This window comes from Musa acuminata, chromosome BXJ1-5 (genome assembly GCF_036884655.1).
Source record: "Musa acuminata AAA Group cultivar baxijiao chromosome BXJ1-5, Cavendish_Baxijiao_AAA, whole genome shotgun sequence".
In the NCBI taxonomy this organism is placed as follows: Eukaryota; Viridiplantae; Streptophyta; class Magnoliopsida; order Zingiberales; family Musaceae; genus Musa; species Musa acuminata.
Genome location: NC_088331.1, coordinates 43,882,306 through 43,910,000, shown reverse-complemented (window position 1 = coordinate 43,910,000; position 27,695 = coordinate 43,882,306). Strand labels below are relative to the sequence as shown.

The 27,695-nt window shown below is 39.9% G+C and overlaps 5 protein-coding genes across 7 annotated transcripts; 3 read left to right on the top strand and 2 right to left on the bottom strand.

The window, feature by feature from the left end:
* Positions 1-487: 487 nt before the first annotated feature.
* LOC135674451 (ethylene-responsive transcription factor ERF003-like) lies at positions 488-1,419 on the top strand. Its single transcript, XM_065184311.1, has 2 exons — positions 488-580; positions 663-1,419. Exons 1-2 carry the CDS (start codon positions 498-500, stop codon positions 1,063-1,065), a joined length of 486 nt encoding a protein of 161 aa, XP_065040383.1. The 5' UTR covers positions 488-497; the 3' UTR covers positions 1,066-1,419.
* A 3,690-nt stretch (positions 1,420-5,109) lies between these two features.
* Positions 5,110-6,548, top strand: LOC103985474 (uncharacterized). Its single transcript, XM_009403177.3, has one exon. It carries the CDS (start codon positions 5,199-5,201, stop codon positions 6,366-6,368), a length of 1,170 nt encoding a protein of 389 aa, XP_009401452.2. The 5' UTR covers positions 5,110-5,198; the 3' UTR covers positions 6,369-6,548.
* A 930-nt stretch (positions 6,549-7,478) lies between these two features.
* Positions 7,479-9,008, top strand: LOC135674450 (uncharacterized protein At2g39795, mitochondrial-like). 2 transcript variants are annotated; one of them, XM_065184309.1, is made up of 3 exons: positions 7,479-8,083; positions 8,171-8,329; positions 8,667-9,008. In XM_065184309.1, coding segments are annotated over exons 1-3 (684 nt in total). In that variant the 5' UTR covers positions 7,479-7,559; the 3' UTR covers positions 8,668-9,008. The 2 variants fall into 2 exon arrangements, with proteins under 2 accessions (XP_065040381.1, XP_065040382.1); XM_065184310.1 differs by lacking the exon at positions 8,667-9,008 and having other exon boundaries at positions 8,171-8,330.
* Positions 9,009-13,032: 4,024 nt separating this feature from the next.
* Positions 13,033-13,806, bottom strand: LOC135673996 (zinc finger protein 1-like). Its single transcript, XM_065183405.1, has one exon. It carries the CDS (start codon positions 13,804-13,806, stop codon positions 13,033-13,035), a length of 774 nt encoding a protein of 257 aa, XP_065039477.1.
* Positions 13,807-18,911: 5,105 nt separating this feature from the next.
* LOC135584930 (probable monogalactosyldiacylglycerol synthase 1, chloroplastic) lies at positions 18,912-26,249 on the bottom strand. 2 transcript variants are annotated; one of them, XR_010513622.1, is made up of 10 exons: positions 25,588-26,249; positions 25,335-25,507; positions 23,091-23,252; positions 22,753-22,894; positions 22,398-22,622; positions 20,725-20,787; positions 20,568-20,642; positions 19,507-19,748; positions 19,343-19,420; positions 18,912-19,266 (listed from the first exon to the last, which is right to left on the bottom strand). XR_010513622.1 is itself a non-coding variant. In XM_065184308.1 (8 exons), exons 1-8 carry the CDS (start codon positions 26,068-26,070, stop codon positions 19,512-19,514), a joined length of 1,560 nt encoding a protein of 519 aa, XP_065040380.1. In that variant the 5' UTR covers positions 26,071-26,249; the 3' UTR covers positions 18,912-19,511. The 2 variants fall into 2 exon arrangements, 1 of the variants encoding a protein (XP_065040380.1); XM_065184308.1 differs by having other exon boundaries at positions 18,912-19,748.
* Between the last annotated feature and the right edge of the window lie 1,446 nt (positions 26,250-27,695).

Genomic DNA, 27,695 nt, shown 5'->3' with positions numbered 1-27,695 from the left:
TATTTGTTGCAGTCTAAATTCTCATCTTTCTCTACATATCCTCAATAGTCCTATGAGCTTCAGATTCTTGTGTTATAGAACTGTTAAGATCAACCTGAAGAGGCTTTACTGCAGATGGTCTGTACCCTATTTATCTATCTCAATGACTGAGATTTGTATCAAATGAAGCTGTTAACTATGAACTGAGAAATCATGTAAGAATTAACTTGCCATAAATGTGAGTAAAATTTCATGTTATTAGTGGCAAACTGAGTTTTTGACAGCCTTTTTGAAAGAAGATGATTACTGTCTTCATTCTCATAGGTGAATTGTGTGAGCATAAAAGATGGGAATCAGATTGAGATGCATGTTCATGGTGACCAAACCTTGTGGGCCACATCACCAAAGAAGGATGCAGAGGGCCCCACCCCCTTCAAATCCATCTCAGGCTCAGCTCACACTGCCTTCAAATCTTCCCTTCCATTGAGCAGTAGAGAACGCAGCAGACTCTCTCTCTCATGGCCAGCTCCCAGAAGCGGTACCGAGGTGTTCGACAGCGGCACTGGGGTTCCTGGGTCTCCGAGATCCGCCACCCTCTCCTGTAAGCACGTACTGCACTCTCACTCCCTGTGCTGATGAGTTCCTCCACATCTCTTCCACAATTCTCTGTCATCTTCTTCTAGGAAGATGAGGATATGGCTGGGCACGTTCGAGACCGCGGAGGACGCCGCGAGAGCCTACGACGAGGCGGCAGTTCTAATGTGCGGAGCGCGGGCGAAAACCAACTTCCCTTGCAGTCCCCATCGCCCCCCGTCGTCACACTGCAAGTACCTGTCGGCGGCTCTCACCGCGAAGCTGCACCGCTGCAACTTACTCTCCCTTCAGGCCGCGCAGCCAGTCGTCATGCATGCGCCGCGAAGGCCTCCGGTGGCGGCAGAGCACAAGGAAGAGACCAGTCGGGTCGCGGAAGAGAACGGCCATGGCGGGGTGGAATTCAGTCGCTTAGAGGAGCATCACGTGGAAGAGATGATCGAGGAGCTGCTCGACTCCAACCTCTCCATGGAGCTCTGCTGCGCTGCTCTGTAGTCAGCTCTGCTACTTGCTACAGCAACACCTCTTCCAACATGCACATGTGCAGTACACTTACATCATCCATGTCCTGTGTCTCATGGAGCTTCTCTTGAAGCTTGAGCTGGTATAGGTTCCATTCATGGTTGCCCACAACATGTTTGAAAGCTGGTTATGTTCCACCATCCCCTAATAACACCTGTTTTGGCACTGAAGTCAAGATCATTGGCACAGAAGAATGCATATTGATAGAAGATGTTTCCAAGTATTAGGTTGGTGCTACATGTGCATTTACCATTGCATCATCCAAGTTCAGTACTTCTTGTTTGTCAATAGAACATACTAAGATGAGAAAATGATGCTGGGTTTAAATGATTAGAAAAGGTTGGTGTGATGGTATTGGATCTCTGAATGCAACAATGCATGTGCCTGCACATGCCATTCCAACTCCAGCAGCATTTTGTGGACACAGCAGTGGATGTCAAAGTTCTACCATTAAAACCTTGTGGCTGGATCTTGGCATGCTGTAGAAAGACTGTATTGGTGTTTAACATGAATGAAGTGATCAATGAAGTCCAAAGTAAAGGAGTAGTAGAGAGAAGGCATTGCAGATTTTGTATTGGCGTTTAACATGAATGAAGTGATCAATGAAGTCCAAAGAAAAGTAGGAGAGAGAAGGCATTGCAGATTGGTTCACTCACATTCCTAGTGAAGCTGGAAATTGTTGTTCTTGGATAAGTTCCTCATCTCATTAGGTTTTTAGGCTGACATGATTGCAAAATCAGATGTAATGCATTCATTGTCTTTTGAGGATGATGAAACATTCTTCTCTTTTCTGCTCATCCATGATCACTGCAGTTCATGCCATGCCATTTCTCCACTTGTTACCTCATTTACACTCTTCTGCAACATCTCTTTTCTGGTCACTCATGATCATTGCAGTTCATGCCATGTCAGTGCTTTGCTTCTCCTTCTGCAACATTGCCTTTTCCAAATGAAGCTTCAGGATAAATGTTAGCTGGAATATTAAGGATCATAGCCAAAAAGTGACCTATGATCTCATGAGTGTATTGGTGGAGATTTTTCGGTTTTCACAAACTCAACCACATTCTTGGCAAAACATGAATCAGTCCTCAAAATAATTTAATTGCACCTACTAATTCCTTAGGTTGAATCATTTGCAAGTGCAGAGACATTCTCAGAATGTTCACATGACTTTGGTGCCATAAAAGAACTTTTGCAGTTCTTTTTCTTCTCTTTTGGACAGCAAGCACAGAAGTTTCTAAACTTTTCATTCCAAATGTTTCTAAATGAGATGAGGCTAAGCCTCAGATTTCCTCAGATAAAAGGAGAGAACTTTAAATTGCACTGCCTTCTTTCAGCTTATGGAATGCCAGATTTATATTTCTTGCCATTTCCTTCTCTGTACCTGCATTGGCCCATTGGTCTTTGACCTTTAAAAAGACATGAAGGTAATGACAACATTGGACATGGTGAGATGAAGGTTAAAGAAAAGTGAAAGGAAGAACATGGAGAAGAAGAAAGGATGCAGGGCAAATAAGAGGAATGAATGAAGGTAGAGATGCATGGAAAGGAAATGAAAGTGAGGGTGATGTTATAGGAGGTTTTGTGGATGAGTATGGTGAAGATTTATTATCATGACAGTAGGCATGAACTTCTTCGAGGTAAGAAGGAAATATCATATAAATAGGAAGATATGGAGAATCCACAGTTGGTGGTAAGATGAAGGCATGGATTCACAGTTTAATTATGTGATTCTAGTCAAAGTATTCCTTCTTTTGTGGTCTTCAATGAGCATGTTAATGTGAAGAATTGACTCATTATTTGTGTCCTCCAAAGGAAGAGAAGAGTATATAAGCTAGAATACATCTTCACTTGATTTGGATCTTCAAATTAGTCATTGGCATTTAGAAACAAAGTCCAATGATTTGAGTTCAACCAAACTATCAGGAAAGCTCACTCTTCTATGGAAATAGAACTCTTTAGTAATGTGACATTGGTACATCAAGGAAAACAGTGAAGCTGAAAAGGAGGAGGATGTTTCATAATCTAAGTGTAGATGGCTTACTATATGCTGGCACTTGGCTAGACAAACTAGGAAAAGGATAGAGAACTCCATGGTTGATATAGCTCATCCACTACTGTAGGGGGATCAACAGCAAGCAGGTGGAATTCCATGGTTTTAGACCCATAGACTATCATCTTTATGTTGTTCTGTACCTCACCAGTGCAAATTAATTAATGGTTTTGGATGAAATGTGGTGCTCAAAGTCATTGGCTAGCATAATAGACACCCTTTTTCTGCAGGCCCTAATCTGTAGAAAAAGTATGGAGTTTGAAGGTGTGAACTACAACTTTTGGGAGGTCCTTAATTCTTTATGGGAAATGGATCAAAATTGTCTTTGATTACTGCTTCAAAAGGTATAGACATCAACACAAAAACAAGGACTGAGGACCAATTGTTCTATCAGGATTTCTTTGATTGCTCCATTCAAGCAGCTCTACAATTTGATGGGAACCACAGAAGAGAGGTTGACAATCATACTGCTCAGCAAACAATTTCTAACTACTTGAAAATGATTACACTCATCTTTTATCCTAATTGAGAGATTGAGATTATTATGCTGAAGTTTTAATGGTGTTTTGCTTTGGCATCTCTCTGGTTGGACAAACTCCAATGTTGATGTCTGCTTTCTCTATTCTTTTTCTTAAACCTTAAACTGCATGTTCCTTTTTCTTTTCTTGAGACAATGGAGTTAGAAAACCCAGAGAAAAGAAAGGAACAGATCTTTACATCTAGACAGAGACGAACTCATATCATAAATTTTGCACTACAACATTCAAGGCTTGGGAATCTGTTCAGAGCAATCCGCAATGATTTAGTCACAACAAACCTAGAAAAGTAGCAGCAGCAGCAGTAGTTTCTCCCACAAGGACATGACACATGCATCGGGAAAGGAAATGGTTGGACCAAATTGTTGGAGTGTAGCAGCCAGATGAGAGATGATAAGGGAAGAACATCAGCAAGCTTTTTGGGAGATGAACGAGGCTGTGCCAATTTTGGAGCATTGTGTGGGTGTGGGACTCTCATGCAATCTTTGCACATGGCATGCTTCCTTCCTCTAGGTCAGGTGCTGTTGTTCTCACTCCTCTTCAAGCTATCAGGAACCTCGTCAGGCCTTGGATACTCGCATCCACACCTGAGCTCAAGGACGAATATGATCCTCTCCAATATACTAATTTGATCTTAGAACACTTATCACGAACAGATCACTGATGATTTGAAAGATCCCAAACGATGTCAAATAAAATGGTGGCTGTTAGAATGATTGTTCATGATTAAAAAAAAATATTTTTTATTTTTGAAAAAACAGATGATTCGATTTAGATTCTCAAAATCTAAAAAATGAAATTACTAATCAGTCATATATTTTGTCATGACTCTGATGGACTAACTGATATATATTTAGATGTCATCTGACACATAGGGCAGATGTTTACAGTGAGGTGCAGAAATAATATCCGTAGGTGACTAATATTATAACGTATGCACCAAATCTAACTCCACATCAAAGACATGAGGACCCACTAAGTGGCAAAAACTGTGCAACAGCGTGTCTTAAGCACCCAAATGGGCCAATGAGGCACTATCTCTTGACCATGGAAAGATGCATGATTGATTCGTATATCATTACACTATATGGATGTACATTATGGCCTGCATCTCTAATTATTACTAGGAAAAAGTCCCATCCATCTACCATCAACCATTTCAAAGCACAGCATGCATGACTCGTTCCACATCACGATGTCAATCAATAGGAAAAAAGTCAAACAAATGCTTTGACCACGCACACCCCCTCGGCATCTTTGAAACACACCCTCATGTTTCCACCTACCTACAACCCCACTTTTCTCTTCCTAAGTATCATCTAATTGCTCATTAAGTTGACATTATTAATGCCCCAATTCTACCTCTCGATATTTTCATTGAGTAATGACCATTATTATTGTCACGTAATTCTAAAAGTCACTTGGACTGCCGCTTGGATGTATATATATATATACACACACATAAACCGCCCTCTGCACCACAGGTTTAGGAGACGAAGAGGCTTGGAAGGAGGAGGATGCCGGACAGGATTCTGTCATGCTTCGGCGGGGGTGAATCGCCGTCGTCGACGGCGGCCGGACCCAGCCTGACGACCTCGATCTACGAGACCCGCCTCGGCCTCGCCGCCCTCACCTGGTCCCGCGGCGTCCTCGGCGTCACCCTCTGCGCCGACCTCTACCTCTCCGACGAGGATGAGGAGCCACTCCGGTTCCGCGTCCGGCCGTGGCTCCTCTGGAAGCGACGGGGGTCGCGGCGGTTTCGCCTTCGGGACCACCCGTGCCACCGGTTTGTCGAGTTCGCTTGGGACCTCTCACGGGCGAGCTTCCGGCCTAGCGGTGCCGGCGGCTGGCCTGAGCCCGTGGACGGATTCTTCTTCGCGGTGGCAGTCGACGGCGAGATGCTCTTGGTCTCAGGTGACCTTGCCGAGGAGGCGTACCAGAAGATCCGGGCGCAGCGGCCGAAATATCCTTTTCGGAACCCCGCCCCGGCTGCGAGGCGGGAGCGCGTCGTGCTGGGGGACTCCTGTGTCCGGAGGTCGTACCGAACGATGGTGCGGTTCGGAGGTAGGGCTCGGGAGATCTCGATCGACCTGGGGGCGAAGGGGAGGGAGCGTGAGGCGGGCATGGCGGTGGCCGTTGACGGCGAGAGTGTCCTCCACGTGCGGCGCCTTCGGTGGAAGTTCCGGGGGAGCGAGAAGGTGGAGACCGAGTGCGGCGCCCGGATGCAGGTCTCGTGGGACCTACACGACTGGCTCTTCCATCCCAAGGACAACGCCGCGTCCAGTGGCGGCGCAGCCCCTGCGACGGCAGAGAGCGAGCACGCTGTGTTCGTTTTCCGCTTCGCGGAGGACCCAAAGCCGGCGGAGGGGCACTTCGGGACTGCCTTTGGTGGCAGGCAGGAGGGGCATTTCGGGGACAGCGTGTACAAAGGGACAGTGCATGGAGGCAACTCCGGGAAGACCAGGAATTGGAGCGAGAGCAGCAGCAGCAACGGAGGTAGCGTAGCCGAGAGGATGACACGGAGGAGGAGGAGGAAGAGCCTCTTGAAGACGAGCTCTATGTCTTCATCCACCTCATCTGCCTCTTCGGCTAGCAACTCGACGGTGATGGAGTGGGCGAGCCAGGAGGAGGTGGAGCTGCAGAAGCCGGACGGGTTCTCGCTGCTGGTCTACATCTGCAAGAGCTAGCTAGATTATCATCACTTAGATTCCCCATTTCTGCTTCATGTGTGTAAATTTCGTTGCTTGAAATTTTGGTTCTTTGGGAACAGTCTTCCGAGATCTTATCATGTTACACAGCTATGGAGAGATCAGGTTTCTTCTTTTGGTCTGTTCTTCTCATGAAAATGTTAGATGGATTCTTCTTCATGGCAGCTTCTTAGCAAGAAACATTGATCATCCGTTCAACCACGATACTTATCCTTTTACCGAATGGGTTTCGGACCAAATTCTGTATCCAACCAACATCTGTGGAAGAGAGATAACTAGAGAGCTAAGAAGAAGCCAAATCCAGGTAAAATATGTGATCAGGGACCATAGCCCGAGTTTATCCTGCAACCATACTATGTGTCATTGCGTTGTTGTACGCAGCCAGTAAACCCCTGTTGGTATTTTGGGTTACAGAGAAGGTGGGAGGGATCCAAATGCGTTTGGTGAAACTTGGCGACGACCGAGTCATCTTTTCCCTTTCTCTCTCGTTCATAGTCTGCAAGAGGAACGTTATAGACACTGCATGTGAGGTCTTTTTGTTGCCTACTGCTTGGTGCTGTTCTTTTCCTACTGCATCAATAGAGAGAGAGAGAGAGAGAGAGAGAGAGAGAGGGTCAGACACAAGCAGATGCCAACAGTTTTGTCAGGTCGTCAGTCCCTCGTGAGGTGGGGTGGGTTGGTAGATTCTATGGCCTCTTCTTCTCCAATGGCAGTCCTCAACTTAGTCTCTCTTCTCCTCAACAATGGCGTTCCTCCATTCCACACTGTAGCAACCCATGCTCAGGTCACTGTGGAAACGAAGCTTTCGATTGCAGGGTGACATGCTCCAAATGGAGGTGGCGACGGAAAGGATCTCCCACATGAAACCTTGTAAGGTTCAAACTGTACCTTATAAGATCCCCGAACTACATATTATTCCTAAACAAGTCAACAAACGAGATATGGTCTTCGACTTCATCTGGTTCTGGTAATTATGTAAATACATGAAGATTGGAGTTGGTGGCGACAAATGGGCCACGGCCTGATGAATCACTAAACCGGCCTACAAATGCGTGTTTGATGCGGATTTCATTGAACCCGACCCGTTATTGGGCATAACCCCTTTGCCTCCCATAGAAGCCTCACCCACAAACCCTCGTTCAACCTCGACGCCAACTACCTCCGTCGGCCATGGCTCGGTGGCTCCTCCCTTCCCGTGGGCTTCTCCGCCTCAAATCACTCGCTTCTTCGTCAGCTTCTGCCGTAATCTCCCGCTCCTACATCTCGGAGATGCGCCGCTCCGCCTTCAGGGAGAACCTCCTCCGGATCCTCCGTACCGAGATCGCCTACGAGGTCGAGTCCCGGCCCCCTTCCCAACCGGAGGCCGCGTTCCGGTCCTTCGACGTCGATGACCGGCCTGGGGAGCAGTGGATCAAGCTGCGGTGGAGCCGCGGCCGGGAGGAGATCAAGATCGAGGCCACCATGTTCGACGGCGCCGCCCCCTCCACACGGTCGGCCGCACCTTCGGAGGTGGCAGACGCGGGCGATGCCCGCCTTCATATCACCCTCATGGTTGAGGTGTCGAAGGGCGACGACTCGGAGTTCGCCCTCCAGTTCGCTTGCTCGGCCTGGCCCGATGATATTGAGGTCGAGAAGGTCTTTCCTGTTCGCCGTGGGCATGCGACGCATAGGCAGTACATGGGTCCCGACTTCAAGTAATGAATGATCTCCGCTTTTGTTTTGTTCTTGGTCTGGATTGATGTATTGTCGTTGTTGGAGTTGATTTCGTGGTGTTTGGACAGGGAATTGGATGAGGAGATGCAGGATACTCTTCTGAAGTACTTGGAGGAGAGAGGGGTGAACGATGAGCTCGCCGGATTCTTGCATGGCTACATGGCGAACAAGGACAGAACAGAGCTGGTTCGTTGGTTGAGGAATATCGAGACCTATGTGAAGAAATAGTGAGACTTATTGCCTTTTTAGGTTTCGATTTTGTCATCTTATTACGATTCAATTTTGTGCTGTTTATTCAGCACTGAGCTCGTCCATTGGCTTTGGTAAATCAACATGCACTGTTGAAATATCTTGGTCATTCGTGTGTCATTTTGTTGTACGAGTTCAAATCGAGGCTTGCAATCATTCCTGAGGCTAAAAAATATTTCGTGATATAAATGGTTGATCTAAACATTTTAAATTTAGTTTACATAATCCTAGCCCTGTATTCACGACATATTAATCTTGCGCTTTAATTTCTTTTTATAATTATGCATATTTAACCAACACTAAATTTTGTTCTAGGATAAATGGTGACCATGTGCACGAAGCTCCCACCACCACAAGATTGGGAAGGGTCAACATATGATGTCTTACCTCTGCGAGCAGGAGGCAATATCCTGATCACCCAGGTTGCGAAATTGCAAGCTTAACATAGTGCCAAGGCTGACCCCATAGTAGGATTACATTGTGGGAGAAGAGATGGAGAGGCACAGTCTTCCTGTTTGGTGCTTGCCTCCCCCATGATTATTAATTGTTCACCTTCGCACAGTGAATGTTCACTATGGACTGGTTGGAAAATCTCAGGGAAATTTGTGACAAGACAGGGATTTAACTGAAAGTGATTTGTGTCAATTATCTTTTTAATCAGGTTTAGAAAGCAAAAACCACATAAATAGTCCGCTGAGATGCTCAACTTGCACATGAAGTTTTGGTGTTACTTGAATGCTAAGAACATATTTGCTAAACAGTCTGATTTCCTCTGTACTTTTCTTCGTTATGGACCTCTGCTTACCTTTGAATCAAATACATTCATTAACATTTTGATACCAAGAAAGACCATAAGACAACTTTGTCTGATCGGCTTCCATCTAAGATGAAAGTAGTAGTATATGCATAATTTCTTTGCACTTAGCACAGATAGTATTCATCAAAAGGCGATATGATGCCTTCTCAAGAAGTCTTAGCATATCTAAGTGCATATTTTAAATGAAATGGTTCACCACATGTTTACGATAATTTGTTTGTAATTTACCGACGTAAATTAATTGAAATCAGAACGCAAGGCTGTAATGGCCATGCAGATTCTTTTAAATAGTAAACTTTTTAAAGGTACAGTTTTCTTCCTTTTATTTCCTTTGTATAGATAAGTTAGTTTGGTTACTAATCAAGCAAGCAGGATATTGATCTAAAGAGGTTGTGTTGGTTACAATTTTAATTTTCTATTTCTAAAGAAAATGATAAAGAAAGGAAATGGTATATGTGCTGATTGCTAGTATCTGGTTTTCTTCCCATTTGCATATTTGATTGTTTCATTGTTCCGTTTGCACTATATATTTTCTGCATTTAGGTGAGATTATGATTTATAAGAAAAAGTCATGTTTAGGCTTGTTATTTACCGTCGTTTGTAAGAAAATATTACTTGACATCATCATGGTGAAAGATGAATAAAAGTTGAATTCTTCGATTTAGTATCAAGCCTAAGTGTATGATAGTTTTGGAAATTCTGAAGTATCTGAAATTTTTTTATCTTTTATTTGGATGATTCAATAGTGAAGGGAAAAAAAAAAAAACCTAATTGAGTTTAAGATCTTCTAACCTGGACTAGAATGTCATTGGTCAAAACAACAGCCTTGATCATTTTTGTTTAGTTTACTTTAAATCTCAAATATTCATAGAGATTTTAGGAGGATCATGAACGTTTCAAAAATCTTGAACAAAGGGAAGAAAAGATTGTTTTTTGGTGGACAAACCTCTTGGGAGTGATTAAGGTGAATCAAAATTGTATGGAAACTTCTGCAGATCATGTGATCTGTGAACCCACCAGATGTTGCATTAAATTGCTTGTAAAAGTCAAGATGGGTTGTGCTATTAGTCCATCTAAGTTTCTGTTCTAATTTCTACAATGATGTAAATGGTTTTGAGTTGGAAATAGCTGCCATCGCAGATAATATCAAGGTTGAATATTAAATATAAAATAGAAACTTATCTTTCTCCTTGTCGACAAATGGCTTGTTAGTTGTTAGGATCCTACTTTTTTTTCTACTATCACTGTGTCATGAAACATTCACTGCATTATGTTCCTTGTTGTTCTTAAACTTTTTTAGAAAATAGATTTTGCTGTTTAAATCATTAGTAGGGCATGATTCTTTTCATCTAGATCCTTGTTTATTTCTTTTATAGCTTTTTTCTCAATCCTTTATCATAAAGTGTACACTTCTGATATTAAATTATGTTTCATTTGCTTTAATCCCATCAAAGGTATAGATTATTATGTCAGGACTTCAGTACTTTCTTGTAACATCACGAAGTCCATGGGGTTGAAATCTAACCAGAAGTAGGTCAGTAGATCTTATTTTTCTTATTTCTACATGATTTCTGTGGACGAACACTTTAATTTAGGTCCATCAACTGACTTTATTTGTCTTCTACCATGTGTTGTCTTGCATTAGATTGCAAAGACCAAAAGCAGATTTGACTTCTTTTAAACTTTCCAACAATGTCCACCCCTTTATTCTTTTGATTTGCCAAATTTGTTATTCTAACTAGTTGCCTCTATCAATTTGGTTTGCAGCATATGTCAACTGCATTATTGGCTCTTTTGTAGTTTACTTTCCGGATGCACTTTATTCTGCCCTCATTCATGCCTCATAGTGTGTGTTTGTGGATCATGATGCTTGTTGTACATGACTCTTAATAACTGAGTTCTTTTTTCATCACATGTCTGTTATATACTCGACCATGTGAAAGTGCTTTTTTGGTGCTATACGAGTAGGCATTGATTCTATCATTTTTTGTTACTCAATTCTTCTTTTATTGCTTTGAACCTAATCTCTGCTGTTCTTGTGCACATTCTTTACCTAAAATCAATGTCTATTTCATCGGCTGGAATTCTTTATTTGTTTTTTCTTTGCTATGCGTATTCTTTACTAATGATATTATCTATTTTGTCTGTGGTAATTCTTTGTTTTTTTTTTTTTTACTTTCTTGTGATTAGTCTTACCCAGTTTTCTTTTCTTGTTGAATGAAATGAACTGTAGAATCTTTCGAGTTGTTATTAATCCATGCCAAAGCATTGAGGTCCCTACCACAATCAATGGAACACCAAATCTCCAACACTTACTTTTCCTGAAGTCAAAATCATAATTAGTTATTTCTCCACCCACACAACATTGCTACATGTAATGCATCATTGCAATGACAATTTGTGTGTCCTTTACATCAGTATAAATCAACTCACATCTTCAGCATTTCTTCCAAAAGTTGTAACACAGAATAATTTTTAATTTCTCTCCTAGGATTTAATCAACATTTAAGTGGTGTAAGGTCGTGATGTCATGTTATGTATATTAAGCGACTTCGTCAAAGAATAATTGCTGTTCTGATATGGCTATTTCGTGTGGAAGAATCAGTAAGGTGCTTGATTGGTGTTTGCTTTAGCTTTCATTCTAGGTTTCTCAATATATATTGAGAAGTTCCTGTTCAGATTCCTTCCTTTGTTAACAACCACTTACATGGCATAAATGTGTTTGTCCTCCAAATATCTGTGTAATTAAAATAACATAATATCTGTAGTTTCCCTTTCATTAACTGTACCTGCTAACATACTTGTTTACATGTAAAGCAATTATTTTCACAAGTATGAACCATAGCCTTTAGAGTTTCTTAGAGAAAAAAATTCCACTGCTGTCCTTTTCTTGAGAAGCTCTTTCAATTTAAACTTTATTATTATTAGTTTCTTCTATTCTTAACTTGTGGAGGAAGGCTTGGAAACAAAAAAAAAGTCCAAATGTGTAGGACAAAGAGAACGCCCTCTGGCTGACTTCAAACATCAAGTATCTAAATGCATTGAGATATTGTGGAAAAGCAGGTTTTCCTGCACTAATTTGTGGTTACTAATTGCTTTTACTGCAACCTGCAGGTCCCTTCTTATTCCTAACTGAAACTTCAACATCTCCTACATTTGAGCCAACTCTCTTGCCATCCATCAAACCCAGGTATTTAATCTCTGTTTAAATGGCTCTTTATGTCTTAGTAATCAATGCAATAGATAAGTATCGCGAGCCCCAAAACCTTAAATAACTCCCTCTGAAAGAATTTAAACAACAATTCTGTGCAGCCCTCTCTTTATTGCTTCTGAGGCTGTGTATTCCATTACCCTTTTTGCTATTAAGATTTGTTCTAATACATGCAAAAGACTAAGATAAGGCACATATTTTTAACATACAAAACTTGGATATTGCCATCCTCTCTCGTTGGCGTCTAAAGCACCGTTTCTTGAGATATTGGAGATAGATAAAACCTTTTTAAGTTGATAAGGCAATTTAATTACATGGTGAAGGAATGTGAGAATTTGATGTTTCTTTCACTGTGATATGTTAAGTTTCATCTTAGTTAGCAGATGGGGAATCTTTGAGAGTTTCATTGTTTATAGAACTTTATCCATCTTAAAAATTGTTTCTTTGTTGGAGAGCAGAGAAATCTCAGCTCTCAATGAAGCTATTGTCATCATGGAACAACACCAAGCTATGTTTACCAATGGTGAACTATTATTGAAAGGAGACAGCGTCTGAGCAAACAAATCTGTGACATGTAGAGTAACGAGGGTAGAGAAGAAAGAAGAAGAAAAAGGCTAATCCCTAACCACAAAGACTGAGCTGCTACCAACTCTTTAGAGCTTTAAGGTCAAGTCAAGCTTCTGCACCTCCTTCTTCCCTACTGTGACTTGGTCTCCGGCGTCAATCCACCGGTGGCCTCCGATCACCGCCTGGGGCTCATCAAACCTCGCCGCCAGAGCCGACGTCCTTGCACAGAAGTCCTCCCTGGCCATCAGCCTCCCTACTCCAGGTTGCCGCTCGTTCAGAGAAGAGCCATAGCAGGGCTTGTGTATCATCGAGTGCACCTGGATTCCCAAAGGCCTCCCGCCATACATGCCGTGCAGTGGCAGCGCTGCCATGCTGGGCGGAAACCTGTGGCTGGTGTGGTCGCCGAGGCGAGCGCCAGGGCGGGCGCCGTTCTTGGTGAGGGATCGCTCGCGCTTGTGCGCGTTCTGGTGCCCGCCGAGCGCCTGCGAACTGTAGAACTTGCGGCGACAGTAGTTGCAGGAGAACACGCGGGGCTCCGACTCCGGCGACCCCCGATGAGGTAGCGCCCCCGAGGCAGCGCTTGGCTCCGCACCACCCAAAGACTCGATGAGGTTGAGCTCGAGCACTGGCGTGCTCGTGCTCAACGACGGGGACTTCTCCCTTGCATCCTTGTTGGACAGGCTGAGGTCCAATAACTCCTCGTTGAACTTGGGTTGCTCTCCACCTTCTTCCTGCTGCTTCTCCTCCGCCTCCTCCAACACCATCATGCACTCTTGCTTGGCCGCCACATGAGGAGTTTCTGATAGGGTTGAAGTAGTCTGAGAAAGAGTAGTCTCTGTTGTGAACCCAAGTACTTCCATGGAACACTTGGTGTCTTGACTTGGCTCCTTGGTGGCGAATATAAGGAGTGGTTCCTTGGGAGGGCTACATGGAAAGAAACAACAGCGGTGAATGATGATTATTCTATGCCATCTCACATTCCTTATCCAAGGAAAGATACACAGGGTTACAGTTACTTTGGTCTGTACTTATGGACAAGGTTTAATGTTTTAGAGAGAGAGAGAGGGAGAGTCGTATTTAAGTTAGCCATTCACCCATCTTCTCGCTCTTCCTTAACTCATACCATATATGCATGGTTTTTTGAATTCGAAGGAAAGACGGATGTAAGATGAGTTAATTGCCTGGTTGATGCAAATCATAGCATATAAGATTGATTTGAGTCCTTTTAATTTTTTTCGCTGTTGGAGGGTGGCATCATTCTAGATATTTGTATTCAAGTTGATTGAGATACCTGACAAAGAATATGGATGTGTCCGAATTTGTATTGATGACTGTCAATTCTATTTTTGGCCGGATGTTTTCATGCACGTTTTGTTTTTTTCATTTTATGCTCATAAAGGAAAGGCTGAGGTGATGGGTACTTCTTGGAGGCAAGTAGAGATAGAGATCAAATACTTGTGTGTGTGAAAAGTAAAAATGAAGGAAGTGAGTTTAATGGAAAGAAACCATTCATCCATATCTCTGTAATTTCGCAGCCTAAAATGGTCAACCCAAGGTATTCATTATACGCAAGAGAATTAATGCTGAAGAGTAGTATCATGGCAAAATTAATTTTGGGTCTTACATACAATTTTCCCTGAGAAGACCCTGAAAGGAAGTACAATTGTAATTCTTTTCTGGTTTTGGATATTACAACAATCCGCCAAATGGTGTCTGATTTTTCCTAGAAATAGAAATAGTTTTATCTTAATCTGCAAATGAAAATGTTATGGATACACCTTAGCCAGTTGAGTAAATTAAGAAGTTGGTAGATATTTGGTGAAATATTAGATGCTACAGGTTACAACCAATTTTTAGAAAGAGAGAAAAAGAGAATGCCATATTTACTGTGAACATGCTTTATGACTTCTGCAGTCAGGTTATCTCACTGTTGATATGTTCACCATATGTACCCTAAATCCTTTTCAAGTGTCGAAGTGTAGTCAAACTGATATTGATGTGCCAAATAAAGGCATGACAAATCAGGTGTGTATGCCTCTTTTTCATTTTTGTTGTTGTCTCCTCCTGGTTGAGATCTCCTTCCACATCAGTTTCTTAGGGGCTTCACCCAGTTGTGGCAGACAAGTTGGGAGCATTATGTGGACTGAAACAAACCCTCTTCCCGGCGTCAAAAGTGCCATTCTACAGCAACTACAATTTGCAACACTAGCAGATTGTAGCTCTGCAAATGGCAAGAGACCTTTTAGAATTAGAAGAGACAATCCCTTCTTGGAAGATGGAGACTCCTCTCATCCTATCTGAAAGTACCAGCATCTAATTCAGATCTCACTGCAACCCACTTTTTCTCTCTCCCCCACTCCACTTACAAGTGCAGTCTCATGAACTCTAGAACTGATTGGGCACAAGTGATATGTTGGTCTGCTTCATATATCTACCCCCGTTTGCCAAGGTGCATACACACTTGAGATATCCTTTTCTGGCTTGTCTATTTCAGCAGGACCATATCTAACTGGGATCTCAATATCAACACTGCCACATATATTTAGCTGACCTCCACCCAGAGAAACTTTGGCTTCCATCAGCAGGTGTGGATGAACAAGTACAACAACCAATTGAAGTAGGCCAAGAATCAATATCCTCCATAGTTGCCACCATCAAGAAACCCTTTGTGTGTGTCCACAGGACAAGTAAGAAACAAGCAAGGCAACTTCTGAAATATAGATGGGAGCATTCATGAAGATCAGTTTGATGTTTGTTCTTGTAAAGTCCCTGTAGGTACCATGGTTGCAGAAGATGTGGATTAAGAAACTGTAGTTATCCAAAGGATTATGTCTGTTGATTGTGATGTTAAGTTGTCATGTTCCAAGGTTTTAGATTAGGCAGAATGGAGAACTAAAACTTGGTTGGCTTCCAGAAGAGATTTGCCAATTCTCACCATTTGCTTCTGGAGACTGGAGGCTAGGTCAGAATTTGGATAGATTTTTGCCATTCTAGTTAAACAAAGCAATTAGTTTTCATAATTAACAAAGCAGACATTTCTATCCATTTCAAAACAAGCCAACTTCACAAGGCAGCAACACTGTTATTTCTTCAAAACTAGGTTTTGTTACATCACCAATGAAGTATATAAGGAAAACAATTAGTATGGCTATCCTATAATTAAGTGCTCTTGTTAGTAGTATCAGACATAATTTATGGATGGTATATTTTGTTTGTGCCACACATCATATTCCAAAAAATCAAAACAAAAGCTGGTTGAACTTTGTCATTATCAAATAGTAACTCCTCTGTGTTGTAAAGATCAGCTTTGAATTCTTTTCATTCTTTTTCTTGTCCTACACCCTTCACATTCCAATAATCAATACAAGAACTTGTTCAACTGTGTCCTTTTCAAACAATGAATGGTATTCTTGTGAGATGAATGCTGTCATCATTTGAATCACTAGGTTTCTCTCATTGGTCAAAATCATCAGCTGTTGGGCAGCATATGTTATGACACCACTTGGTGATATGACTTTGGGATATTATGCGATGCTACTCCTCCCCTCAAATGACCATTCCTGCCATAAAAATGGAGGTACAGTTACTGGTGAGCTAGAAAATTTTTTGTTTTCTCATAAATATATTGTCAAAGTTCAATATACCATATATCGTGTATCTCGTTTTCTATTAGTTTAAGTTTTTGGGCTGAATTATTATCCAATCAAAATCTCATCATGATATCAAAATAGATCGAGATTATAAAACATATAGAAGAGCCAATAAGTTAGAGAGTTGATGTCAGATTTATTTATTTTTCTATTAATTATCAATGATAATTAATATTTGAAATATGGGAAAGCAAACTAACAAATGAGGAAAATATTTGAAATACCAGTAGCCTTGGGTTCAGGTCAATAATTACTTAGCTTGGTTTTGCTTTTGGATAGAAGACATGGATCATATTACTTATCCAACTATTTATTATATATATATATATATATATATATATATATATACACGTTTGTAATTTATGCCTGAGTTCAGTTTCGCATACTAGCTCTAATCTAACTCATAGATGAGAGGAGAAATTAGGGGTTAATATAGTTTAAAATTAGTGATCATCCAATTAAAATTATTATTGATTATCTATTAAGTGAGATGTTAGGAATGATCGATCCAAATCTAAAGTTTATTTGACTCGAGGTGTCGAAGAGCAAAGCTACCGGTCTATCAAGATAGAGCCAAAGTGTTGAAGTGGAGCTCTAATTTTCTAAGATCCTCGAACTCTTGAGATGCTTACGGTGGAAGATGAAGAACGAGAAAAGAAAAAAAAATATCATTTATGGTTAAGACTCCATAATTATTTATGATTTAAAAATAATATTTTATATAAAAAATCTTTACTATTAAGCCCTCCTCCCTCCCGTAAGTGATTTAAAATGATATTTTATATTAAAAAATTCTTACTATCAATCCCCTCATATTGGTTTTTACACGATGATGTTCCTTTTTCATCACTTGAAAATATCTCTTTAACGCCACTCTCGTCCCCAATCATTGTTGGTGTCGTCATAGCCACCCTTCATAGCTATCACTTTCATCACATCATGACGCAATGTCACTTGCCCTTTTTTCGTCGTCTCTTTTCTCTCCTCCCTTTACCTTCTTTCTTCTTCTTTCTCCTCCCCCCTTCCCCTCTCTCTCCTCTCCACCCATCCTTCCTAATCGCTCGTCTCTTTTCTCTCCTCCCTTTACCTTCTTTCTTCTTCTTTCTCCTCCCCCCTTCCCCTCTCTCTCCTCTTCGTTCATCCTTCCTAATCGCCTCTTTTCCCCCTCTCCCCTCTTTTTCAATCTTCTACTCTTCTCGATCTCTGATCATTATGAGAGGAGATAGAAAAAAGATAACGAGAAAAGACAAGCGAAAAGGGTGGAAGGGAAAGATGGGTAGAAGAGAAGGTGCTAGAAAAGGTTAGATGGCATTGCCTTGTAGTGGAGTAGAGATGACAACAACAATGCTAGCGACGATCAAGGAGGAAGGTGGTGGAGAAGATATATTTTTATCAAAATAACAAAAAAGGAATAAGGTAAAATATTCTTAAAAAAATATTTCTCGAATCACAAATGATTAGATGAATATTTTCTATTAAAATGTTTCCTGACATGATAGATTAGACATAACTACTTTTGTTTAGTGTTAGACATGATAGATTGGACGCAACTATGAGCGAAGAAAATAGATCAGGTGAGCATATCATGAAGCTAATTAAAAATACTTAGTTTAAGCATGTCTACATCTTACTTGTTACAATTCTCCTCTGGCAAATCACTCTGTGCAAGTGGATGAACATTAATTTTCTAGACATCCAAGCTGGATTCTTAGTGTTTGCTCTACGAAAGAAAAGGATGCACAGAAACGCTCATTGATATCCATCATTCAACTCAGGAAAAATGGAAGACCCCATCAACTCCTAACCTCGACAAAAAAGTCATGGGTAAGTGAAAAGAGTGGGTGGTTTTGAATGAACTGAAAGAGAAGAAGATAAGTGAACTCAATGAAACTATAGTAAGTGACACTGCAAAACATATAATATTATCATCATCTAATAACTCTGAAAAACAATATCATCATCATCAACAACGATAACAACAATCGAATGGAGAAAAGAGGAGATGAAAGAAACTCCAATTTGCCAAAGTCCAATTGTCCTAAACCGATGGCCTAAGAAAATGTGGACCATCCAAGCCTTGGCTTGTCTCCACATATATTAATCATACAAAAGAAAAAAAAAAATCACCACCACCATCAATTTAAGAAAGAACCAAAGGATAAAAGGTGCACATCCTATCCAATCGTACCTTCAATTGGAGCCCATCCAGTTCTTTACCAAGAATAATCTACTACAGTATACGCTCAACTAGAGTGAACTAGTTGTGGTAGTTTTCAGGAAAAAAAAGAAAAGAAAAGACAATACACATCATGATCTTATCTCAAGTAATTATCAACAAAAACAACTAAATAAAGAGAATTCATGCTGGTTCCAGTGTTTTTGAATAGGTTTATAGTGCTTTTGACACCTCTATCAAAACATTATGTCTATTTAAAAACTAAAGCAAATATTTGTGTCCTTCCATCATCTCCCCCAACTTTAAGATTCATGTTATAACATCATCATCTCCTCATGCTTCAAGTTTCGTACCTTCCAATCGTCTCCTCACGCTTCATGGTTTGTGCCATCCAGCCTTAGATTTCCTTCCTGATGCTTCCAGACTCGTGCCGACATGCCATCTTCTCCTCTCGCTTCAATATTCGTGTCATCGCCCGTCAGCATCTCTCACTCCTGGAAGAAGATGAACTAAGGATTGATTCCATACAGTGTTTATGCTTAATATGCACAGTTAGGCATCAGAGTTTACTTTTCAGATTTGAATGTCCACCAGTGGGCATTACAACTGGACATTATGAACCAATTTCCTCCATCTCAGATACAAACACTGAAAAAAATTGAACACATTGCTACAAATCACAAACATTGATCTAGTCAACTATATCGAAGCAAAGGATTGGCAGAGATAGATACTGAAGTCAAGCTGCACAAGAGTACTGTGGTACAAGACTTCTTTCTCTGACCAACTCGTGAAGATCATGAACAATCTTAAAGACCGCATCTGGATGTGCAAGCTTTAGAGCATTCTGAGACATGGCTCTGAACTCATCAGACTTTGGACCAAACCACTCGGCGACTATCTTTGCAATCTCTTTTGGTGATTTTGAGAACTTTCCACATCCGTTGTCCACAACAAAAGGAACATTACCAACTTCCTGTCGTGCAAACATATGATGACTTAGTTGCTGAATTTATTAGGTATTACAATACATGATTTCAAGAGAAGGGTCATTAAGTCATTGCAAGCAACATATACATCACAAACTAAAGATTTGTGGATCTGATTGATGTTCAATTATGTCCTCCTTACATAGGGAGCCTTGTGCTGTCAACCAGTTTGGTAAGATCTAAAGTTTAAAATTGATCGGGAATTCTGATCCTTGGGCTTATACCTTAACAAAATTGTACCTCCACTCACTGCCTCAGACCTCAACAGCCCACTTTTCATCAATGGGGAGGACAGAAACACTAAATGGAGGGCAAAGAAGAGGATAGGAGGATGGAGATGGGAATGATCACCAAGTAATCAAGCCAGTTTAAGTTATCTGAGTTTTCTTTCAGATACCCCAGAAGTCAGCATGGCAGTTAACCATGCCAGGTCAGCAACATGTACCACTGCTGGCAGAAATGTGTGGTGGTGGTAAGATTCAAAATAATGGATCAAAATTTCACATAAATTTAAGTCAGATCTCACTCCAAGACACTAATCATTAAAAGAAAAACCAAGGAAAGATCCTGGGGAATTTCTTTTATGAATGACCAAAGAAGCTTTTATCACTGTATTTAAGAATGTTTATTGACAAGTAAAGCCTACAAAGTTTTCACCATGGTTAAACTCACATTAAACAAAAAGAAAATGGTGAGACAGAAACATTTGCACAGACCATTTCATGTGCTGGTGCTTTGTAATCCCTGTGTAATCTAACATAATTCACTGAAAAGGCAGTAAACCTACAGAAGCCAAGTAGACTTACCTGCCCAGCAATGTAGTCATTCAGAATAATAGGAAGACCACGGATCATCGCTTCCGCAATAGTACCTGGTCCTGCCTATAGAACATGAAACTCGTTATATTTGTTCTTCAGGAATGTAAGCCAGAGATTAAAAATAATAAAGTCGCAGAAAACTTACTTTGGTAATTATGCAGTCACAAGCACCCATGCATTCTTCCATCTTAGTAACAAAACCTTTTACCTGGAAATTCAAGAGAGTTCATAGATGATGAGAATGAATTATAGCGGACATAGTAATCACACAAAATTAGCATTTGATTAAGTTCCAAGTAAACACTACAGAAATTGTACACTTAGAATGCCAAAAGCATCTGAAGCATTTAAATTAAAAGAAGACAACATAATCCAAGTTATTGCCTCACAGGCAATGTTTAAAGCATTATCTACAAAGATAATAACAAAGAGCCTATGATCTCAGCCACTTGGGGTTGCACCAAGTAAGCTCTCAGAAATTTCATAATATAATCATGTCTTTTCTCAAAGTCATTTTGGTTTTCTTCCTCTCATGACAATTCCATCGAATTGACTTGCATTCCTAACTGATGAATCTATAGGCCTTCTTTTTTTATAGGCTATCTTTTGATATGTAATAATGTCATTTGATAATAATTATTTAAAAATTTAGTTGCCAGAGTACTGCAATTAAAATTGTCATTGTCACATAGTGGCCTAAAAGAATCATCTACCAATTATAAACTGTGACCTGATCATAATGCTATATCACATCTAGATCATAATGCTATATCACATCTAGATTTCATCTAAAATGAAGCTATATATATACATCATTGGCATGACTGAATTCTCATACTAGTCCAAAGAGCTCAGATTGATCAAATGGCACTCAAAGAGGATATAAGAGGTATTTCTTACAACAAAAGTACCTACCATAGTAGAAAAAAAGGAATAAGAAGAATACATGCTGTGTTGCTTTAAACCTAAACCTCAAGTTAAAGGGAAAATTATCTCTGAGTGAGGACTTGAGACCTGATGGATCTCAAACCCATAATAAGAAAGCCTTCTTAAATCCATAAAAATTATCCACTCACATTGAGCACAAATTGGTTTTGACCTTCTGTTTCGTAAGGGAGAGAAAGGAGTCAAGAGGACAGGAAGATAAATGATAGGAATCAGAAACACACTGAATTCAGTCTATAAATGTTACAATCAATATTAAAACAACCCAATTGAAAACCCAGATTTCAGCCGAAATTCAGCAATGTCCAATCTCAGTCTACATATGTTACAATGACATAAAATCAGCTCAACTGACAATCAAGATTTCAGCCGAGATCCACCAATCGTGTTCTATCAGGAGAACCTAGCCTTGATGAACCCTGTCGTGAAATCTAGTACAGATTCCACAAGGACTGATCAGGTTTCTCCAATTTTGATTTGGATAAGATTGATGGTTACCAAAACTCTGATTAACCTAGCAGATTTCACAAAGACATATGGGTGAATGGACCTCGTGCTATGGAACCAACTAAATAATGGCTGACATTCGAAGACCCCAATATGGTTGGTCAATTCTGAAGACCACTCTCATACTTCAAAAATTAACTTATGCTACCTCTGGACAAAACATAAACGAAAAATACTTTCAAGCAAATCTCAAGGATCACTCTTGTGGTTCAGAATATTAATTTAAGCTGGCCATAGTTAAGACAACAAATCAGTACTATTGAAAACTACTTCAGCATAACCTAATCAACAAAAGGAAATTGTAATAAAAGAAAATTCACTATTAAGCTAAGTATTACAACCACCAGTTAAAGAGAGATTAAATACCTGCACAGGAACTTTCCAGTCAATTGACTGCAATCTGTTGGCAAGTTTTCTGTTTCGGCCACAAATTATCAGGATCTGACCTATAGGTTCTCCAAGATTCTCACTGTACAATGAATCACCCAGTGCCCGAGCAGTAGCCTCAATAGGACCCATTCCTTCCCCGCCGCCCATCAACAAAACAGCAGGTAAATCCTCATCCATCCCTAAATCCCTTCTTAATTCCACCTGTTGTGAATTAGGAAGAGAAGAGACATTATTAACAAATAAATCAAAGCATTGGGAGATTAATTATAATAACAATTCGAGAAGGAAGACTGGTTAATGAAATTTAATGCTTCGATAGAAAATTGACTACCTTTGGTCGAATTGGTTTAACAAAAGAAGGACGCACTGGAAGGCCATAGACCTTGATCTGTGAAGGCTGCAAACCAGCTTTTAATGCCCTCTTTGCCACCTCAGTAGAAGGGCAATAGCATCTTGTTACGAGCCTATGGAACCTAAAATCAACAACAGCAACAGAGAGAAGATGTCATTAGTTATGCTAACAACAAGTCTATGGAACCTACAAACACACCAAATAAGAAAAGGGCATGATCAAATCAGGAAGTAAGAGAAGACTAATATTATCATGGATTGTGGACATAAACAGAAAGCAAACTAATGATGTTAACTAATGTTATAAAGTAAGCTTACCATGTTGGATGGCATGTGCTCAGATCTGTCACAACTGTAGTAAAGATGATCTTCTTCAACAGACCTTTCGCCCTTAGGATTCGAAGAGGGACATGTTGCATTAGTGGATGAACACTAATAATAATATCAGGCTGGTACTTCATTAACCCTTTTGCAACTTCTCTGCACTTATAAACCAAAAAGATCAGGTTATAAGCAAAAAAAAAAAAAAACTAACCTGAGTGGAAGTTCATGATCAAAAGGTCTTGCTAGTGTTATACCAACCTAAGTATGGCCAAACTAATTAGGTCATAAAATTGTATATGATAGTCTCAATCCTCTGCAAAATAATAGCAATACCATTGATTCGACTGAGATAAAAAAAGGCTCTCCACTTGTTGTTAATAAAAAAATTAAGAACTTATTGCCATGTGATCTTGGCTGGATATTAGTAACGAAAATATCAAATTTTATGTTTAACAGCAAATACGATGACATTGTTCTCATGTTCACATGATTCATAAATGATCTCAGATAAACCATGTAATTCTCCCATAGAAATTATGCACCATCTCAATTTGCAGATAAAATTAGCTACAATGGACACAGATTTTAGCCTTGCTTGATGATTACAGTACTTCTTTGGCACTAATAGCAGGATTCTCTGGACTAAATTAAGGCTTCAGGAAGTAATAACTGAAGATACATTCTTATGATTCAATTCCAAAATCCTATTTGATTAATACAAAAGAAAAAGAAAAGCCACAACATTATTCATATATTACTTAACAAAAGCTATTGCTTTTTGAAATGTTCTCTCTTTAACTAGATGTAAGCAGATGCACAGCATATACACAATGGAGATTGAAGCTGTTACTTTCAGTCTTAATCCAAGTATTGTTTCTAAACCATATATCTACAAGCACCCAGCAGATGATATTATGACCCAAATGATCCTGGGCATCTTCATCTGGGAACAAAGAACCACATGCTCTAGATGATACTACGAGAGACAAATGAAAGTGATTGGACTCCTTTTAATTGTAAGAAAAAAAAATGGATGGACCAGTGCATGAGGCTCACTCACTGAGGTCTAGAAGGGTCAATGAAAGCAGCCCTGTCTCCGAAGAGAGGCTATTTCCATGATTCAAGCCTAGTCTTCTTCAGCTGGGAACAAAGAACCACATACTCTAGATGATACAAAGGAGAGACAAATGAAAGTGATTGGACTACTTTCAATTGTACAAAAGAAAAAAAGGGATGGACCAGTGCATGAGGCTCCCTCAATGAGGTCTATAAGGGCCAATGAAAGCAGCCTTGTCTCCGAAGAGAGGCTATTTCAATGATTCAAGCCTAGTCACCTGGGTTGCAAAGGATTCAGATTAATATTTTCAAATCACGAGAGTTTTGGAAGCCAGCTTAAGAACAATTTTCTTTGTAAAGTAGTTAATAAGTAATTGTTGGGAAAGATAAAGACAGATTCAGGATAACTTATTCTAACATTCTTTTGTCACATTTTTACACCAAAACATAAAACCTCATACAATCTACTTAGGCAATTCTGAACTCCTAATTCACTACAAGTAACCATGTTGCCTGACAACTATCTAGATGTTATCCATCTCCTTGTGCTATTTTTTCCACATGGACCCAAAATATAGAAACATCGCTTATTGGTATCTGTTATTCATGAATGCTATTCTAGAAACTTGAGAGCGTAAGTAACCAAATATGTATAACTTATTAAGCACTTTATACACTGAGTCTTTTGGACCAGAATCAGGATATCATCGTAAGACCCAGACTCTCAAACTGCAGTAAGTAGCATAGGAACGAAGGTAGTATATAACCTTAAAGCAATCTGAAAACTAGAACATAATGCATGCCACACACATCATCGTTGATTGATCAGACCTTTCTTTTCAATGAATTGATTATATAGTGTGATTTCATGTTTTTAACCCCAAAAATCAACCAAATAAAACAGTGCACTGAATTTTCTTTTCCATGATTGCTTTTCCTTTTTCTTTCATTCCTTAACCTACATCACACATTTCATAAGTTTATTTAAGGATCATCCATTTATCATCATCACTGTTGTGTGTCAGAGAAAATCTTCACTTCTGCATGATACCCTCTTCACAAAAGATCAACTAAAGAAAACAGTGTCACCAAGTGCACTGGCCATCACAAATTCTTTCTAGAATTTAAAAAATAAAAAAATAAAAAACAAGGCGACGGAAGAAAACAAAGAAACATTCTTACCGAGCTATTAACGTTGAAGTTGCTGCAAAATGTGGTTGATGCACCAAGCGAGGGGCGGATCCATAGTATGTCATTTTCCACAAAGCACCGTGCTTCACCAAAAAGTTATAGCTCCTAGGCAGTTGATTGAACGGCCAGGGTGTGTGGTCGGTCCACAGATCCGTCACAAACACCTACATCAGCACGCCATGTACAGAATTCGAAACACACGAAGGTCAGAAGACAAGACATCAATCACCACAAGAAACCTCACCTGGTACTCTTCTCCGAACTCTTGATTGAAAGCGGCCTTAATCGCCTCGGCCGACGCCCTATGCCCGCCGCCAGTGTCGCTCATCAAGATGAGAACTTTCTTCGACCTCTCGCACTCCACCACGCCATTGACGGGCGCCCCGTCCTCCTCGACCACGCTGGGGCCCTCATCATCCAGCCGAATCTCACCGCCGGAGACGCCGAGGGAGGCGAACCCGATCGAGGCACGACGCTCGCAGTGGATCCGCGAGAACCGATTGAACTCGCTCCAGAGACGGTTGAGCTTCGAAGACAGAGACGACGACGTTCTTCCGGGAAGCGCGGCGAGGGAGGGCGAGCGGCGGTAGAGGTAGGTGGAGTTCAAGGGAACGGAGGAGGAAGCGATGGGGAAGAACGGGAATCGAGCGACGAGGGAATCGAAGGGGAGGACGCAGCAGAGGTCGTGGAGATTGGTGGGCTCTTGGCAGATGGAAGAAGGCGGCATGGGAGCGGATTGGGTGGGGGTAGAAAACACATGAACGGGTTCAAGATGGCGAAGGACTGAGCGCCGGAGAGAGAGAAAGAGAGAAAGAGAGAGAGAGAGAGAGCGAAGATAGGCAGATCAATAGCAGGAAGGTGAGCTACAGAGAGAGAGAGAGAGAGAGAGAGAGAGAGAGCACAAAAGATACAACTGTTGGTAATTAGTAGACTTTTGGGGGAGTTTTTATTTTTATTTTTTCGAAAAAAATTCAATTAAATTGGACAAATACTCGATTTTTTTTATTTTTTATTCCGAGCAACACTCATTTCCTTTAGTATTGTTGAAAATATTTTTAACAATACCAAAGTTTTATAATATTTTTACACCACATTACAATATTTTTAACAATACAAAAAATAATATAATATAGTATACAATATTATATTATGTTATATTCTTTTAGTATTGTTGAAAATATTATAACATAGTAACATTATGTAAAAATATTATGTTGTAGTATTTTTCTAGTATTTATAAAAACACTATAATATAATATAAAAAATATATAATTATATCGATTCAAATAGAAAGGGATGAAAAAAAATATATTTCAAGTATTAAAAAAAATGCTGTTTGAAAATTTTAAAAATGGAGAGCCTTTGAAAATGTACAAATGTACAATTAAATTTAATTAAATTTAACATTAATATTTTTTTATCGTAGTTGTGTAACATAATAAAAAAATTAAAGGTAGAGTTATTCTGTGTTAATTAATTGTCTCTTAATCGATCATGATTAGTTTAAGAGGATCTTCATATAAAGATATCACCTGCAAAGCACCCTAATACTTTGAAGAAATTAATATTATTAGTTATTTTTGCAAAAGAAGAAAAATCTTTTTAATTAATTATCATATTTGTTATAATTGTTGTAACCATAAAATACCACTTGCAAGTGCCAAAAGCAAGTCACCAATTGGCAATCACCTCCTACTCCTCTCCCCCCTTCCCTTATGGATGCCCTAAGTGTGCTTGACAGTACAACTCCTTGTTGCTTCTGTCCATTCTAGAGGCATTTGAAGGTCATCCAGTGTTTTCTAAGCACATTTAGCCTGCCTAGCTCATCTCTTTGCTCTCTCACTTACTCCTTTCTTTTTCCTTTGCTACTCGCTGTATTGTCCTTTGCGATTCTAGGGTTCTCGTTTAGTGTCTCTTTGTTGAATTTTTTGTTTTTTCCTTGTCATTCCATATTTCTAATGTTTAGTTTGATTGGAATCAACTATGAATTTATTGCTTAGGGGTTTGTTAATAAATATAGTCGAGTCTTTGCTAGTCAAAAATCAAAACTTTGTTAACGCTCAGGGATTTATTAATAAATGTAGTTGAGTCCTTACTGGTAAAAAATCATAACTTTGTTAATAGTGTTAGTGTTAGATTATATGAATTCCTTATCAACTAATATCTACAAGTACTTATCTTATACGTTTTGCTATCATCTATTAATATATAGGACCTCCTAAGGATTATTATATATGTGATAATATACATGAGATTATAGATTTATTCTTGTTTTTTTTAATCTATATTTTATCACTCGTATTGATCCTATGAAGGATAAAAAGAAAAGGAAAAGATAAGTTTAGCTCTATT

Excerpts from the sequence above, each read along its gene's own strand:
- LOC135674451 (XM_065184311.1), top strand. The coding sequence starts at position 498 with ATGGCCAGCTCCCAGAAGCGGTACCGAGGTGTTCGACAGCGGCACTGG. Across the intron at positions 581-662 it reads GAGATCCGCCACCCTCTCCT|GAAGATGAGGATATGGCTGG; the intron begins GTAAGCACGTAC and ends ATCTTCTTCTAG.
- LOC103985474 (XM_009403177.3), top strand. The coding sequence starts at position 5,199 with ATGCCGGACAGGATTCTGTCATGCTTCGGCGGGGGTGAATCGCCGTCG.
- LOC135674450 (XM_065184309.1), top strand. The coding sequence starts at position 7,560 with ATGGCTCGGTGGCTCCTCCCTTCCCGTGGGCTTCTCCGCCTCAAATCA. Across the intron at positions 8,084-8,170 it reads TACATGGGTCCCGACTTCAA|GGAATTGGATGAGGAGATGC; the intron begins GTAATGAATGAT and ends GTGTTTGGACAG.
- LOC135673996 (XM_065183405.1), bottom strand. The coding sequence starts at position 13,806 with ATGGAAGTACTTGGGTTCACAACAGAGACTACTCTTTCTCAGACTACT.
- LOC135584930 (XM_065184308.1), bottom strand. The coding sequence starts at position 26,070 with ATGCCGCCTTCTTCCATCTGCCAAGAGCCCACCAATCTCCACGACCTC. Across the intron at positions 23,253-25,334 it reads ACTTCAACGTTAATAGCTCG|AGAAGTTGCAAAAGGGTTAA; the intron begins GTAAGAATGTTT and ends TTATAAGTGCAG. Across the intron at positions 22,895-23,090 it reads AGCACATGCCATCCAACATG|GTTCCATAGGCTCGTAACAA; the intron begins GTAAGCTTACTT and ends TGTTGATTTTAG.